At 57.6% G+C, this 16,887-nt stretch overlaps 2 protein-coding genes and 1 pseudogene across 4 annotated transcripts in view; all 3 read right to left on the minus strand.

The window, feature by feature from the left end:
- LOC141725816 (uncharacterized) overlaps nt 1-3,101 on the minus strand; it is an 80,825-nt gene extending 77,724 nt beyond the window's left edge. The window contains exon 1 of one of the 3 annotated variants that reach the window (XM_074529873.1): nt 2,585-3,061. In XM_074529873.1, coding sequence (XP_074385974.1) covers nt 2,585-3,046 — 462 coding nt within the window. In that variant the 5' untranslated portion in view covers nt 3,047-3,061. Of the gene's footprint in view, nt 1-2,584 lie in introns of all 3 variants that reach the window. The other 2 variants (XM_074529877.1, XM_074529874.1) reach the window with 2 other exon arrangements.
- A 19-nt stretch (nt 3,102-3,120) lies between these two features.
- LOC141725782 (class II histocompatibility antigen, B-L beta chain-like) lies at nt 3,121-6,152 on the minus strand (annotated as a pseudogene).
- Nucleotides 6,153-10,502: 4,350 nt separating this feature from the next.
- Nucleotides 10,503-13,017, minus strand: LOC102061125 (class II histocompatibility antigen, B-L beta chain-like). Its single transcript, XM_074530066.1, has 5 exons — nt 12,875-13,017; nt 12,257-12,526; nt 11,512-11,796; nt 10,770-10,876; nt 10,503-10,669 (listed from the first exon to the last, which is right to left on the minus strand). Exons 1-5 carry the CDS (start codon nt 12,957-12,959, stop codon nt 10,661-10,663), a joined length of 756 nt encoding a protein of 251 aa, XP_074386167.1. The 5' UTR covers nt 12,960-13,017; the 3' UTR covers nt 10,503-10,660.
- Nucleotides 13,018-16,887: the final 3,870 nt, after the last annotated feature.

The raw sequence follows: 16,887 nt of genomic DNA on the forward strand, positions 1-16,887 counted from the left end.
TTTAGAGCAAATTTGGGGAAGAATCCCCCCAAAGGAGCTCCGGTGGGAAAAGCAGATCCAATCGGCCCCTCCCCCCAACTGGTCCGGGAGGAAAGAAAAATACCTCCTTGGAGAAAGGTGGAAAAAAACCCTGTTTATTAAACAATAAGACCAAAACAGTATCAAAACAATGAGACCCCTTGCCACTCTAAAAGAGATGACAAACTGAGAAAACCCCGGGTTCAAGCAGCAGCTCACTCAGTCTCTGATCAGTCTCTCAGTGCTGGAATTGTCGCAGGCCAGGGCCGGCCCAGTGGGCCACAGCTGCAGCTGCCGGTGCTCTCCTGGGTGTTCAGTCCAGAGCAGTTCCAAGAGGTCCAAAGGAAAGGGAAAAAGAACAGTCCAGGGAACTTCTTTGCACCAGCTAGCTAACACTAACTAAAAAGCAAAAGAAGAGCTCTCTGTCCCGCTGTCTGTCCGCAGACAACACAGTCAGGAGCAGGAATGTGGAGGAGTGAGTGCAGTGTCTGAAAACAAACTGCGCGCTTCTTCTCTCTCCCCCTTCACTCTCTGTAACACTCTTAAAGGTACAATACTTATTATTATTCAACATAAACAGAATGAGACGATTGGGGATAAAAGCATCATATAGTCAACCCAGGACAACCACTCAATGGAGATGAGTTTAACACCTGAACAGACTGGGAACAGCACAAAAGACACCCACAGAGATAACGACCAGCAACAAAACATCAACATTGCCCAGCAGCAGGAAGAGAAGCTTTATTCCAGGCAGCCTGCAGAGGAGCTTTAGAAATGCAAATGAACACTGCTGGGCAAAGTGTGGACAATGCACCTGGGTCTCTTGCCTCGGGCAGGAATTGGGCTGATTCCCTCTGCCCCTCACCCCAAGCTCTGCCTGCTGGCACTGATGGAATTTGCACAGCTCAAGGCAGAGCCCAGGGGGAGGATATCTGACCCTGCAACACAAACGGGTGAAACTGCAAAGGGAAACAGCAAATGCAGAATGTTGGGAAGACTTCACTATAAACAAATGGGGGAGGGGAATCATCCCTCTGCCCACTCCAACATGTGCTGTCACTATCAGCGTTATATAGGGTATATTAGAGCACTGGGGATTATTTTGCTACCTAAAATTCAGGGAAATCAGTTGGGAATCCAAGGATTTGATTATTTAATTAGAGAAAAGGAGTCAATTGATGCAGCCCTGGCTGGAGAGAGTGGCCCAAAATGGAAAAAGATGAACGGCCAGCAGAACAAATCCTACAACACCATGGACCAGCCCCTGGGAACCCGAACCAATTCATATCAGGAGCCACAGAACCCATTTCTCATTTCAATGGCATCATTACATAACAAGCTGCCCTCGCAATAACAACCAACCAGACAGCTCCAGCTCCTGACCTTCCTGCTGACCAATCCACTGAAATGAGAAACACAACACTTAACCGTGGGATGGGATCATATTACCTTTTAGCAGAAAAAGCAAGGGGATTGTGGAAAATTAAATGACACAAACTGCTGTTAGCAAATACATGACAAAGGAAAAGTGATGAAACAGATAGCAAAGCAAACAAGAAAGCAGCTCATGTACCAGTCCAAACGTGGAAAGGATGGGAATGGGACACGGTTTTGTGGCTCCCTGGCAGACCATGTGTTAAACGAATGCTGTTACTCTTCTGATGTGCTACAGCAACTCTCATCTTTTTACCATGCTCCACACCTTGAGAGTGCAGCTCATTCAGCAGCAGAGTGAGGGGATGCAGGTGGCAGCCAGGCCTGCTGATCCAGAAACGGCTACAGAAGGGCAGGGAATGAGAGCACTGAGAATAATCACAAAACCAAAGAAGACTCAGTAAGGAAAAAAGAAAGAAAGAAAAAAAAACCCAAAACAACTGAGTGAATATTCCCGGAGATTGGGTCAGGGACTCGTAGATAAGGAAGGGAGAAACCATCATTTTCAATAACTCTTACTAATTAACATGGACTGCTGCTCTCAAAGTCTCGCTGAATTCCTGAACTTCCAACAGAGTAAAGACTTAACAGAGCCATGAATATCGGCTGTTTTACAAAAGTGGGGATGCACATCAACGAGGTCATGCAGTTGGCAGATGGGGAGATCTGAACCTTCCAAGTACCTCAGCCAGTGGGCAAAGGGAGAGGGAGATGAGGCAGGGAAAATGAGGATAAAAAAGGAGGCTGCGAAGTACAGCAATGGCAGAGAGCGCACGGCAAATGCCCCACGGCCTCTCCCTCTGCTCAGCAATAAAGTCACTTTTACAGGACTCCTCTGTCTCCTCTGGGCACACAAACCTCCGGCCGCGGGAATTTCCCCGCACAGCCCCGGGCACGGGGCAGCCCCCTCTGTCCCAGCCACAGCAACCGGGCCGAGCCAGCGCTGCTCCGGCAGCGGCTCCTGCCGAGGCAGCGGCCGCAAGGAGACCGCGGGCAGCCGCTCCCGCAGCGCCCTCACGCCAGCGGCAACACGGGCCGGACACGGCACAACCAACCCGCCCGAGCCCCCTGCCGCCCCCGAGGCCCGCAGCCAGCCCCGAGCCCCCGCACAACCCAGCGCGGCTCCCACCTGCGCTGCGGCCGCCTCCGAGCTCCGCCGCCGACTCACCGCGCTCCGGCCGCCGACGCCGCTCCGACAATGGCGCCGCTGCCCAGCCTCGGCCGCCCTCAGCCCACCACCGAGACTCTGCTCCGCCCCGCTCCCACCAATCGGCGCGCCGCAACCACGACTGACGGCACCATCGCCCAATTGCAGCCAGGGGCGGGCTCTGCACGCGGCACAGTCCCGCCCCGCGCTCTCTGGGCCCCCCGGGCTGCGTGAGGGCAGAGCCGGATGGCGGGAGGAGGGGTGGAGCAAGAGGAGCATATGTTGCTCCCCGCGGATCCCGCAGTGCCCCGGGTCGGGACGAGCTCCGTGCCCCGCTCCAGCTCCAGCTCCACCTCCCGTGGGAGGATCCACGCTGGATAATGGGGTGACCCCCAGGGTCAGAGCCCCCCGTGTTGGGAACACACCTGGCTGGGGGTTCCACATCTTCCTGGCCCCCCCGTGGACACCTCGATGAAGGCCGGGGAATCCCCGCTACTTTCCTGTTTCTGCTCCTCTCCTCATCTCCCCCTTCTCTTCCTCCCGCCTCTCCTCTCCCGGTTCAATCGCTCCTCCTGCTCCTCCTCCCCCCTCCTTCCCCTCATCTCTCTTTCACGTCCCCCCCTCCTTCCTCCTTCTCCTTCGTCCTCTTCCTCCTCCCGCTCCCCCGGGCCCAGCCCCCACCCTTTGTCCCCCTCTCTTTGCCCAAATCCGTCCCATCGTCCCCCCCAATCCCCTCCCCATCGCCCCCCAATAAACGGCCCCGGGCCCAACTGGGAAGCTTTATTGGGAGCACTGGGAGCAGGCACTGGGCGGGGGCAGAGCGCCAGCGGGGCTGGGGGGACACGGGACCCCCCCAAAATCAGCGGAGCGGGGACGGAGCGGGGGGTCCCGGCCGGGCCCGAGCCCACGGGGAGGGGCTGCGACGGCCGCCGGCTCAGGAGCTCTGTGGGCAGAGAAAAGGGGGTGACACCCGGCGGGAGCGCACACGCGGGGACACCACCCCCGGCACCCGCCCTGACCTTCTTGCGCAGGGAGAAGCCGAGCCCCAGCGCCAGGAAGACGAAGCCCAAGACGAAGTCCCCGATGCCCGTCAGCATCTTGCTGCGGGCGGCGTCCGGCGGCATCTCTGGGGGGTTCCGCAGGGCTCAGCGCCCCCAAAACCTCTCACCGACACCCCGAGCCTCTCCCAGCGCCCCCTCCAGGCTCATTCCAGTCCCTCCCACTCGCATCCAGCATCCTCCAAACCCCCTGCCCTTTGCTACCAGCGCCCCCAAACTCCCTCCCAGTCACACCCTGCACCCCCAAACTCCCTCCCAGTGACCACCAAGACCCCCCGAAGCCCATCCCACCCTCTCCAGTGTCCCCCAAACCCCTGCCCAGCCCTTGCCCAGTCCCCAGCCCGTCTCCCACTTCCAGCCCGGCTCTCTCCAGCTCCCTCCCAGTGGCTCCCAGCACAGCCCAGTGGCTCTGCCAGCGCCCCCAGGGGCTCCCCCGTACCCCAGTGCCGCCTCAGGGGCTGCTCCAGGCTGACGTGCTCCACATGGCAGCTGTAGCTGAGCCCGCGCCGGGGAGGGGTTTCCAGCAGCACCAGCAGCTGGTAGGTCCAGTCCCCGTTGGGGAGCACGTCGGTGGCCACCACGTGCTCCGAGAGCTCCTGCTGGCCCTGGAACCACCTCACCTGGATGGCAGCAGGGTAGAAATCCATCACGGAGCAGAGCAGGCGGCCGGGGCCGGGCTGGGAGCTCGAGGCGGGCACCAGTGAGATGGACAAGTTGGGGGGCACTGGGAGAGAGCGAGAGAGACAGCGAGGACACACTGGGATCAGCTGGGGGACGCTGGGAGAGAGAAGGGAGGACTGGGTTGGGCTGGAGAGGGAGTGGGAGTGGACTGGGAGGGACTGGCAAGGGACTGGGGATGGAGTGGGAGGGACTGGCAAGGGACTGGAATGGACTGGGAATATACTGGGAGGCACTAGAAATAGACTGGGAGGGAGATTAGTGGCACTGAGAGAGGTGGGAAGGGATGGGGGGTAGTTGGAGAGAGGGTGGAGGTCTGGGAATGAACTGGGAATTAACTGGGATTGACTGGAAATTGACTTGGAGGGGCTGGGTGGAACTCGGAAGGACTGGGAGGGACTGGGGCGGCATTGAGGGAAATAGGAAGGGGTGAGAGGCCAAGGGATTGAGGATTGTGATCTGGGAATTAACCGGGAATGGACAAGGAATGACCTGAGTAGAAGTGGGAGGGACTGAGAAGGCACTGGGAGGGATCTGGGAATGGACTGGGAGGGAGTGGGACGGCCTTGGAGGAACTTTCATGGAACTGGGATGGAGCGCGCGGCACTGGGAGGCCGAGTCCAGCGAGGGGCACTCGGCGCTGCAGGTCGGCCTGGCAACAGATGAGTCATCACAGAGACGCGATTTGATTGGTTAAAAGGCGTCAGCTTTTCTCGTCGCTGAAATGGACGTGCAGGGGGGCACTGGGAGGGATAAGCGGGTCACTGAGGGCGACAAGGGGCCCCGGGGATGGGCACAAGCAGGGCTGAGGGCTCTGGGGCGAATCCCAGGGAGATTTTGAGGGGCTTCAGGGTCATTGGCAGGGCAGGGCCCGAGGGGACACGCTCGGCCCCGCGCTCACCTCGGCGCTCCGTGATAAACGGTGTGGACCCCTAGTACCAGACTCTGCAGAACCACTCCCCCGAAGTCCATTGGTACTCCAGCCACATCGGGTCGTTGTTTAAACGCCTGGCATTCATCGCCCCATACGGGTTGAACCCCACGTACAGCCCCACGTCGCTGTCGTACACCAGGTGCTGCTCCCGATTGTAGATGAGCCTCTCCACGGACCTTATCTTCTGCGTGCCGTTAATGAAGTAACATTTCTGCTTTCCCATTTGCAGGAACACCGCTGTAAGTGCAGGACACAGCTCAGGGGGTGCCCCAGCACCCGCAGAGCTCCGGGGGCCACCCTGGATTCCCCGCTCCGCACCCCCTGTGCACCACGGCCGCCATGGGACCCTCCTGCCCGCGCTGCCGCTTCCTCTTTGCCACCCTTCCCCCATTTCCCCTTCCACATCCTCTCCTCTCCCACTCCGGCCGCACCAAAATAATTTTTAGGTCCCTAATCCCTATTTTCCCACAAATTCCCCAAACCCCAGGCCCCTCCCGCTCAGATATGGTGTCCCACCTCCCCTTTTACCCCGTTCACCACCCTCCCCCACCCCTCCCCCACCCCTCAGCCCCTCCCGCTCTCCCTTTGGAGGGTCCCCTCCTCCTCCCCTTCCATTCCGGGCTCCCCCCTTGGCCCCATTTTCCCCCTTCTCCCCCCCTGTCCCAGCGCCTTCTGCCCCCTGCTCACCCGAGACCTCCGCGCCCGCAGCCGAGGGGGCTCCCAGCACCACCAGTGCCACCAGCAGGGCCCCAGCTGCCGCCCCTCGCCCCATGGCCGGGGCCGGGCAGGGAGCAGCAGCCCCAAAGCAGCCGCGCTGCGCTGGGAGCGCCAGTCCGGAGCAGGGCGGGCTCGGCAGCGCCGCGCGCTCTCATTGGCTGCCGCCGCTTCTGGGCAGCGATCGGCCACGGGCTCTGCCCGGCAACCGATGAGGCAATCCAACGCTCCGAGCTCTCATTGGATAAGCTGCCTTCTGCCTGCGCTCCCATTGGCTGAGGCCTTTCCGGGACGCTGCAGCCCCGGGCTGGGGGATTTTTGGGGAGGGAGAACCTTGGGGCGCTGGGCAGGTGGGGACGGGGATGGAGAGACGCGGGCTGTGGTGGACCAGCCAATCAGAGCCGCTCATTTCACATTTAGCCCCTATTTTTGGGTTACTGAGCTCGTTCAGGATTTTCTGTTCCGATCCCTTTGTCCCGCTGTCTTGGTTTGAAAAGGAAGTGAGTTTTTTGGGATCAAACCAATGTGCGGTTTTATCAAACGAATAGGTCAAACCAATAGGTCCTCAGATTTGAATTTTAACCCCTGGTGTGGCCACTGCGGACATGGATTCACCTCTGAGCACACAGGGGTTTAAAAGCAGAGAACTCCCAGGGGAAGCTCTCTTGGTTCCGTGGGTGAAAGGTTCAGAGCTGCCCTGCCTGGCTGCGGGCTGGGTGCGGGAGGGGAAGCCATGCGGCCGGGTGAGGGGAGCCAGGCCTTGGACAGAGAAGGGAGGTGAAGGCCCCTGCAGGATGGAAGGGTGGTTTAGCAGTGCCAAGTGTCTCCTGCAATCTGCCATCAGGGACCTGGCCAGGTGAGTTTTGTTTCCAGGAAAAATGGCCGGCATTGCTGCACAGGGGCCTGTGTTCCAGAGTGGCCAGCTGGCTGCTGAAATTCCGCATTGCACAGGATGCCTCCCAGACTGAAGCTGGCACCAGTGTCCACTCGGGTTGGTTCGACAGTGCCAAGTGGCTCCTGCAATCTGCCATCAGGAACCTGGCCTGATGAGTTTTGTGTGCAAGGAGCAATGGTGGCGTTGGTGTTCGGGTGCCTGTGGTGCTGAGTGCCCGGCCGTCTGCTGGGGTTCTGAAATCCAGGTCACCCCTGCCCTGTCCCTCACTTCCCCCACTGCCCACCGGTGACTCCCTGCAGCAGCTCGTGGGATCCTGAACGCGGCTCTGGGACACACACAGACATTGCTGAGGGGCAGAGATCGGGGGGCTGGACAGGTGGAGAGCTGACCCTGAGGGTTGGGGTGCAAAGGACATGGGGTGCCAGGCAGGGTTAGGGCACAGGTGCCACCCTCATGGTAGGACAGCCCCAGAGCCCTCCCAGCAGCTGCAGGGAGTTACCCCGATTGGAAGGTAGAGATAAGGTTTGGAGGCCACAGAGTTACAGGTAGGAGTTGAACAGCCTTTTAGGGGTTTTATTAGGTTTTTTTTCAGGAATCTTTAAGGATATTTTAGGGATTTTTTTACAGGGGTTTTTTAAGAATTCTCTGGGAATGTTTAGGAACCTTTAGGTCTTTTTCAGGGCTTTTAAAAGAACTTTTTAGGGCATTTTAAGGGCTGTCTTACTACTAATTGGAATCGTTAGGGGTGTTTTGGGGTATTTTGGAGTTATTTTTAAGACTACTTAAAAGGTTTTCGGGCTTTTTGAGGAGTATTGAGGGTATATGGAGAACTTTTTTAAGACTAGGGTATTTCTAGGGTTTTGGGGGGAATTTTTTAGGCTTTTTTAGGGTCTTACAGGGCATTTTCAAGATTTTAGGGGTATTCTCAGAGCTCTTAAAAAAATCTCTAAGTAGTCTCAAAAGGTTCTTTGGGGATTTTTAGGGGTGTTTAAGGGGCTTCTTAAAAGTAGGGTGTTTTTACTGTATTCTGATGCTATTTTTGTGTTTTTCTAAGGTGTTTAGGACACTTTGAAAACTAGGCCTTTTCTAGGGAATTTAGAGGGTTTTTTAGGGTCCTTTCAGGGCATGACAGCGGCTGAGGGGCAGCTTGAGGGGCATTGTGGGGCTTGAGGGTGGCAGAGGCTGGGAGCTGAGGGAGGAGCAGGGAGAGGGGACAGTGGGTGACACACAGAAATGCTGAGGGTGACAGGGGCAGCCGGAGGGTGACACCGAGAAGCTGGGGCTGAGGGGCAAAGAGAGGATTAAGGGTGACACACAGGAGCTGAGGGGCAGCTGAGAGGGGCCTTGAGGGGCATTGGGGGGCTCAAGGGTGACAGACAGAGCCGGAGGGCTTGAGGGAGGGCTTGAGGGCTGCACAGTGCACTGGAGATCAGGGCTACAGGGAACAGCTTAGGAGGCAAGTTAGGGTACAGGTGCACCAGCCCTCAGCCCAGCCCTCACCTCAGCGTAAGCAGCCCCCCTAACAACAGCACAGCCTTTTGCCCCAACAGCAGCACAACACAGCAACCCTGACAGCAAGACCAGAGTGGAACCCTCCCGGTGGGACAGGACAGCAACCCTCACACCAGGACAATGACAGAACTCTCAGATGACAAGATCCACGGCAAAAAGGTAGGCAAGGCATCTGAGGGTTAGAGAGATAGGTGGGGTGTCACAGACATCTTTTCATAAAAATGCTTTCTTTAGGATTTTTCTCCCTTCTGAGAAGCTGTGGCCTCAGCAACAAAGTGTAAACAATGGTTATGTGCTGCTGTGGAATGCAACAGGTGGATCCGTGATTGGTCTCCTGTGGATGTTTGGATTTACTGACCATTCCTGGCAGAGCTGCTCTCGCTTTCTGCCGGGACACAGACCTTTGTTATTCATTCTTTTCTATTCTTAGCTTAGCTAGCCTTCTGAGATATTTTCATTCTATTCTTTGAAGTATAGTAATAATGTAATATATATCATAAAATAATAAATCAAGCCTTCTGAACATGAGGTCAACATTCTCGTCTCTCTACACCCTGAAGACCCTTGTGACCACTGAGACAGGTGGGGCTTTGAGGCTGAGCAGGTTTTTTTCAGGACTTTTCCACACCTTCTGAGGATATATATAGGGGGTTCTTGAAGGTTTCTTAGGATATTTTTGGCTTACCCTTAGCCTAAGGGTGCATTTACATCCTAGGGTTAGAGTTACAGGTAGGGCTAGGGTTTTGAAACCACAAAGCCCAGAGCTCCAGGCACACTGCTGCTCCAGAATGCATCCCAAGGGAAACAGAAAACTGCCACAACATGACTTCAACCACAGATTTTTCATTGGAATCAGCCTCAGTGAGAGTGGGCAGCTGGCTGCTGAAATTCTGCAATGCTCAGGATGGTTCCCAAACTCAAGCTGGCACCAGTGCCAAGTCGGGCTGGTTTATCAGTGCCAATTGTCTCCTGCAATCTGCCATCAGGGACCTGGCCAGGTGAATTTTGTTTCCTAAGGAAAAGGGCAGCATTGGTCTTAAGGAGTTTCTGGTCTGGAGTGATCGTGTGCCTTCTGAAATTCCACATTGCGCAGGATGCCTCCCGGACCCCAGCTGGCACCAGTGCCCACTCAGATTGCTTGGACAGTGCCAAGCACCATCTGCAAACTGACATCAGGAACCTGGGATGGTGAGTGTTGTTTCCAAGGGGAAAGGGCCGATATTAATGTTCAGGAACTTCTGGCCATGCCTGTGGGTTCTGCTTGTGTTCTGATGATGCCAGAGCTTCCAGAAAACTGCACCTGGGAATGGCATTCCAGGGGGAAAACAAAACTTGCACAACAAGGCTTCCACAACAGGTTTTTCCTTGGAACCAGCCATAGCCTAAGACACTGTTTACTGCCTAAGGTTAGGGTTAGAGCTAGGGTTAGGGTTTTGAAACCACAAAGGCCAGAGCTCCAGGCACACTGCAGCTTCAAAATGCATACCAAGGAGAACCCAAAACTGCCACAATGTGGCTTCCTCCACAGCTACCTCCTTGGAACCAGCCCTAGCCCAAAGCAGCTTTTGCTGCCTCAGGTGAGGGTTAGGGTTATGCCGAGGATTAGGGATCCTAAATCCACAAAGCCCAGAGCTCCAGTAATGCTGCAGCTGCAAAAGGCAGGCCAGGGGGTACATAGAACTGCCAAAACACAGCTCCTTTTCCTTGACCCCCAGGCTGGGCCCCAGGCTTCCTGCTAAAATTCCACATGGCTTAGGATGTCTCCCAAACCCAATCAGGAACCATTTGCCACTCAGGCTGGTTTGGCAGTGCCAAGTGGTTCCTGGAATCTGCCATCAGGAACCTGGGTTGGTGAGTTTTGTTTGCCAGGGAAAAGAGCCGGCGTTGGTGTTTGAGGTCCTGTGGCCCGGTTCTGGTGCTGCTGCGCTTCCTCCTCTTCCTGTTCTTTCCGGTTCCTCCTTCCCACGGCTCCTCCTCCTCCTCCTCTCGCTCCTCCCGGGCCCAGCCCCCCCCCCCCCTTTGTCCCCCTCCCTTTGCCCAAATCCGTCCCATCGCCCCCCCAAACCCCTCCCCATCACCCCCCAATAAACGGCCCGGGGCCAACTGGGAAGCTTTATTCGGAGCACTGGGAGCAGGCACTGGGCGAAGGCAGAGCGCCAGCGGGGCTGGGGGGACACGGGACCCCCCCAAAATCAGCGGAGCGGGGACGGAGCGGGGGGTCCCGGCCGGGCCCGAGCCGACGGGGAGGGGCTGCGACGGCCGCCGGCTCAGGAGCTCTGTGGGCAGAGAAAAGGAGGTGACACCGGGCTGGGGGCCCCGGCGGGAGCGCACACGCTCCGCCACGGCGGGGACGCCACCCCCGGCACCTGCCCTGACCTTCTTGCGCAGGGAGAAGCCGAGCCCCAGCACCAGGAAGACGAAGCCCAAGACGAAGCCCCCGATGCCCGTCAGCATCTTGCTGCGGGCGGCGTCCGGCGGCATCTCTGGGGGGTCCGCAGGGCTCAGCACCCCCAAAACCTCTCACCGACACCCAGAGCCCCTCCCAGCGCCCTCCCTGTGGTCTCCAGCCCAGCCAGGGCCCCCTGAAACCTCTCCCCGATCCCTTTTTGTCCTACCCAGGAGCCACCAAAGCCCCTCCCGTCCCTCTCAGCATCCCACAGCCCCCTCCCAGTGTCCCCCAGCGCCCCAGGACCCTCAAAGCCTCTCGCAGTCCCTTGGCAGCCCCAGCAGGACTCAGCCAGAGCCCTCCCAGGCTGTGCCCAGCACAACCGAGCTCATGGCGAGCCCTGCTTTGCCATCGCCGATCTCCTTCCAGCCCCTCCGGGCTCACTGCGATCCCTCCCAGTCACACCCAGCACTCCCAAACTCCCTCCCAGTCACACCCTGCACCCCCAAAGTCCCTCCCAGTCATAACCAGCACCTCCAAACTCCCTCCCAGTGACCACCAAGACCCCCCCAAACCCATCCCACCCTCCCCAGTATCCCCCAAACCCCTGCCCAGCCCTTGCCCAGCCCCCAGCCCCTCTCCCACTCCCAGCCCGCCTCTCTCCAGCTCCCTCCCAGTGCCTCCCAGCACAGCCCAGTGGCTCTGCCAGCGCCCCCAGGGGCTCCCCCGTACCCCAGTGCCGCCTCAGGGGCTGCTCCAGGCTGACGTGCTCCACCTGGCAGCTGTAGCTGAGCCCGCGCCGGGGAGGGGTTTCCAGCAGCACCAGCAGCTGGTAGGTCCAGTCCCCGTTGGGGACCACGTCGGTGGCCACCACGTGCTCCGAGAGCTCCTGCTGGCCCTGGAACCACCTCACCTGGATGGCAGCAGGGTAGAAATCCATCACGGAGCAGAGCAGGCGGCTGGGGCCGGGCTGGGAGCTCGACGGGGTCACCAGCGAGATGGACACGCTGGGGGGCACTGGGAGAGAGGGTGGAGGTCTGGGAGTGAAGTGGGAATGAACGGGGAAAAGAATGCAAATGGTCTGGGAGGCACTGGGGAGGAATTGGAGACGGGTTGGGAGGGACACTGGTGGCGCTGCGAGGAACTGGGAATGAAGTGCTCGGCACCGCGAGGCCGAGTCCAGCGCGGGGCGCTCTGCCCTGCGGGTCTGCCTGGCAACCGATGACTCATCAAGGAGTCGCGTTCTGACTGGATGAGAAGCGTCAGCTTTACGCGTGGCTGAAATGGACGCGCAGGGGGCACTGAGAGGGACTGGGATGGACTGGGGGAGCCATGGTGGTCAGTGGCAGGGACAGGAGGCTCGGACGTGTTCACAAGGAGGGCTGAGGGCTCTGGGCTGATTCCCAGGTAGGTTTTGAGGGACTCCAGGGATTTGGCCGGGCAGGGCCCGAGGGGACACGCTCTGCCCCGCGCTCACCTCGGCGCTCGGCGCTGAACGGGCGAACCCCCTCGTAGTTGTACGGACAGACCATGTCCACCACAGACCGTGCGTACGCCAGTGTGGCCGGGTTGCTGTTCCAGTCACTGGCCCACCCCTCTCCATAGGGGGTGAACCCCACGTAGTGCCCCACGTCGCTGTCGAACATCACGAACTGCTCCCGATTATAGATGTACCTCTGCACGAACCTCATCTTCTGCGTGCCGTTAATGAAGTGACACTCTGACACTGCCCAGAACTGGAACACCCCTGTGAGAGCAGGACACAGCTCAGGGGGTGCCCACCCAGCACCTCCCAGCAGCATCCCCAGAGCTCCGGAAGCCACATCGGATCCCCACTCCGCACCCCCTGTGCCCCACGGCCGCCATGGGACCCTCCTGCCCGCGCTGCCGCTTCCTCTTTGCCACCCTTCCCCCATTTCCCCTTCCACATCCTCTCCCCTCCCACCTCCGGCCGCTCCCCAAATCACTTTTGGGGTCCCATTTCCCCATTTTCCCAAAAATGCCCCAACCCTCAGCATTCTTCCGCTCAATTTTGGGGTCCCGCCTCCATTTTCCCGCTTCCCCCCCGTCCCAGCGCCTCCCGCCCCCCGCTCACCCGAGAGCTCCGTGCCCGCAGCCGGGGCGGCTCCCAGCACCACCAGTGCCACCAGCAGGGCCCCAGCTGCCGCCCCTCGCCCCATGGCCGGGGCTGGGCAGGGAGCAGCAGCCCCAAAGCAGCCGCGCTGCGCTGGGAGCGCCAGTCCGGAGCAGGGCGGGCTCGGCAGCGCCGCGCGCTCTCATTGGCTGCCGCCGCTTCTGGGCAGCGATCGGCCACGGGCTCTGCCCGGCAATCGATGAGGCAATCCAACTCTCCGAGCTCTCATTGGCTGTACAGCCTCCTGCCTGCGCTCCCATTGGCTGAGGCCTTTCCGGGACGCTGCAGCCCCGGGCTGGGGGTTTTTTGGGAAGGGGGAACCTTGGGGCGCTGGGCAGGTGGGGGCTCGGGTGAGCTCAGCAATGCGTGCCCAGGTGCGCGGCATCTCAGGGCTGCCCGTGGCGAGCGGTGACGCTGGCCCGATGCCAGGCACCCCCAGAGCCACTCTGTCCCTGCCCCCCGCAGCCGCACAGGGACAGAAAATGGAACCGAGGATTCCTGCGTGGGGACAAGGACCGGGAGAGATCCCTCAGCAAATCCAGCACGGACACAACAGACCCGGTCTGGGCACACGGAGGGAATTTATTACCAACCAAATCACAGCAGCACAAGGAGAAGGGAAAGAAATCTCCCAACACCTTCCTCCTGCCCAACACGGATCAGCCAGAACAGGGGTCACCAGGGCTCTGCCCAACGGAGGTCACTGGGGATCATCCAGCGCGGATCCTCCCATGGGGGATGGAGCTGGAGCAGCGCACGAAGCTCTTCCCACACTCGGGACACTTGCAGGGCCTCTCCCTGATGTGGAAGTGCTGGTGAGTGATGATCTCTGAATCCCACCTGAAGCTCTTCAGACATTCCAAGCACTCCTAGGGCCATTCCCCAGTGTGGATCTTGTGGTACTTGCTGAGGTTGGAGGTCCCACTGAAGCTCTTCCCACATTCCCCACACTCCCAGGGCCTCTCCCCAGTGTGGATGTTCAAGTGTTCCATCAGGGTGGAGCTGGAGCTGAAACCCTTCCCACATTCCAAGCACTCGTGGGGCTTCTCCCTGCCATGGGGCTTCTCCACCAGCTCTGAGCTCTGGCTGCATCTCCGGCCGCCTTCCTGGCTCAGGGGAGCTCTTTCATCCTCTCAGCTCCCTGGGCTGAGTTTGCGGCCCCTCCTTGTGAGGGATCTCTGGGGCTTTTCCTCCTCCTCCATCCGGCCACAGCTTGGGAATGACAAACCCTGGTTTGGGGGAAACCAAGCTGGGAGCGCCCTGGAGTAGCGGCTCCTCCTGGCCAGGTCCATCTCTAGAACTCAGCAGGAGTCTTGTGTCCATGAAAATCTCCACATATCAAGATTCAGCCCGAAAAAACTCTCCCAGGACTTCCCTATTGCTGATCTCTCCATTTTTGGGGTTCCAGAGGTTTCCTTTCCTTGGGATCATGGGGGTCCAATGGTTCCAGGGGTTCTCCATTCTCTGGCGTCCTGCTTAGGGATGACCCAGGGACCCAGGTCCATTGGGTCCCTTCTCCCCTGATGCTCTACTTTGAGGTCTCAGGGATCCCAGGGGTCCCTCCTCTCCAGGCTCCCCCCCTTTCCAGTCTGCCGGGGTCCCCCAGCTCTGGGATTGCCCCTCTCTGCTCTCCCCACTCTGGAGGTCCCAGGGGTTCCCCTCCTCTGCTCTTCCGGGGATCCCCAGGACCAAAGTCCTCCCCTGCCCATACTGGGCAATGGCCACGTGGGCCCCCAAAGATCCCCTAAGGGGTTCAGCTTTGGGCTCCTGCAAGATCCAAACCTACACACACAGAGGAAAAAACCTCCCAGAGACACCAGATGATATTTGGGGTCAATTCCACAATCTGTGAGCTCCAAACACACCCCAATAAAAAACCCTCTCAGGGACCCCCAATGGATTTGGGACGAGCTCCCCCTCCCTGCTCACCTGCAGGCCGAGCTGGGGGCAATGGTCCCGCGGCTGCGGCCACAGGGGGCACTGGAACCTCCTCCTCCTCCTCCTCCTCCTCCTCCTCCTCCTCCTCCTTTCCCTCTCTCCCTCCTCCTCCTCCTCCTCCTCCTCCTTCCTAATCCCGCCTCCTCCCCAGTTCCTGCCTTTTGTGTATTTAGAGTGGAGAATCTTGCTTGCATTTAAGGACTAGAACAAAGATCCCAGATGGAACAAGGCTTGCTGCTTTTAGCCAGAAGCATCAGTGACTAAAGGTCACGTTTCCTTTGGTTTGGTGCCATCCTTGTTCCTCCTCAGTGTTCAAGCTGGGCTGTGGGGTGTCCTCGTTTGCTGCATTTTCCGAGTTCCTCTTGCACCTGTAATAAGTAACAATATATTTGTTCATTAATAGCTAGATAATTTAAATTATAAAACAATAGCTAAATAGCTCTTGTTTAAGCAAGATACCTATGCAGCTGTATGAGAAAAAAGCTTTTAAAGAATTGCTTGACTTACAAACTCCCCCCTCCTCTGGTAACCAGATACAGCTACATCTGGTAACAATTACTAACCTTGCTAGAATTGCTTGCTTGCAAAATTCCATCCCATAGATACAGAAGACTTTCTGAAACACATATGGTAACAATTATTAACCTTGCAAAAATGCTGAGCTTGTGAAAATTAGACTTATAGATATGCCTTATAAGGAAAGCGGCCAAAGAGGAAGACTTGGGGCCTTCATCCCACCACCACCAGAAGGCAGAAAAAAGACCCCTAGCAACCGGAGGAGCAAGCGCAGAAAACAGACCAGGTCATCCAGGAATGCAGAGAAAAAGGACAATAAAAAGCGAACTTTAAAGGCAGGAGGTGTGCGCCTAAGAGGAGCGAGGTCTCCTGGCCGCCCAGCGCTGAATCTTGCTTATTCTTGCTTGCATAATAATAAAGATAATTGTACAGTTCTTAAATTTGGTCGATTCGTTTATCTCATTTTGGTGCTGTGACTCGGATCCTGAGACAGGTTTGGTTTGAGAATTCGGGGGGGGCGCCCCCACCCCTTTGGTGGCCCTGATCTTCTCAACCGACCCCCCCCTCTGGACCGACGAACCTAAATTCGAGAATAAGCAAGGAAACACTGGTAACCCTGTAAACTTTGTGCACAAAGATCCGAGCGAAGACACAGGACGCGTGAGTATACGGGTGAACCACTGCGGACGACATGAGAGGGACCCTCCAGCAGTGCGTTTCTCGTAGCCCACGAGGGAGCGAGCCACGACCGAGGCGTGTGTGTGTGTGTGTGCGTGGAGGTGCCTTGGAAGATGGGGCAGAAGGAAAGCAAGCCTTCTGACCCCATGGGGGAGGGCCCCCGGTTACCCCCAATACCTAAGGATAGTCCGTTAGGATTAATGATTAAGTATTGGGAAGATTTTCCCTCCAGAAGAGGAAAGGATAAAGCAAAAATGATAAATTATTGCATGGTAGTATGGGGGGGTAAGAAACTGGATTCAGGAAATATATACTGGCCCGTTTTTGGATCCTCTGAAGACTGGGTCTGCCAAGCCTTGAATATCTATGTGAATTCCAAAGAGCCAGAAAACCTGGAGGAGAGTGCTTCTGCTAAATTGTGGTTGGTAGGAAGTAATGAGCAAATAACTAGATTGCTCCCCCTTAAGGGAAGCCAAGGGGAAGAAGATAGAAAGAAAATGTCCCGAGTGGAGGAAGAGATTTCTATTTATCCCCCCCCCCCCCCGTATATACCACCACCAGCCCCAGCCCCCCCGTATCCCTTCCAAACATTCCTCCGGCATCAGCCTCTGACAAACAGCAGGTCACAGACTCCCCAGATTACAGGAGGCGTACTCAGAGCCAAATGAAAACAGTAATTGAGGAAGGAGAGAACAGTGGGTTGTTCCCTCTTAGGGAAATTGCATTAGGAGGACCTCAAGCTGGGATGGGGTTTGTCACTGTCCCCTTAAACTCAGGGGATGTCCGTGAGTTTAAGAAAGAGATGGGAAAATTATTAGAAGACCCTATAGGAGTAGCAGAAA

The sequence above is a fragment of the Zonotrichia albicollis genome, chromosome 31 (genome assembly GCF_047830755.1).
Source record: "Zonotrichia albicollis isolate bZonAlb1 chromosome 31, bZonAlb1.hap1, whole genome shotgun sequence".
NCBI classification, from domain to species: domain Eukaryota; kingdom Metazoa; phylum Chordata; class Aves; order Passeriformes; family Passerellidae; genus Zonotrichia; species Zonotrichia albicollis.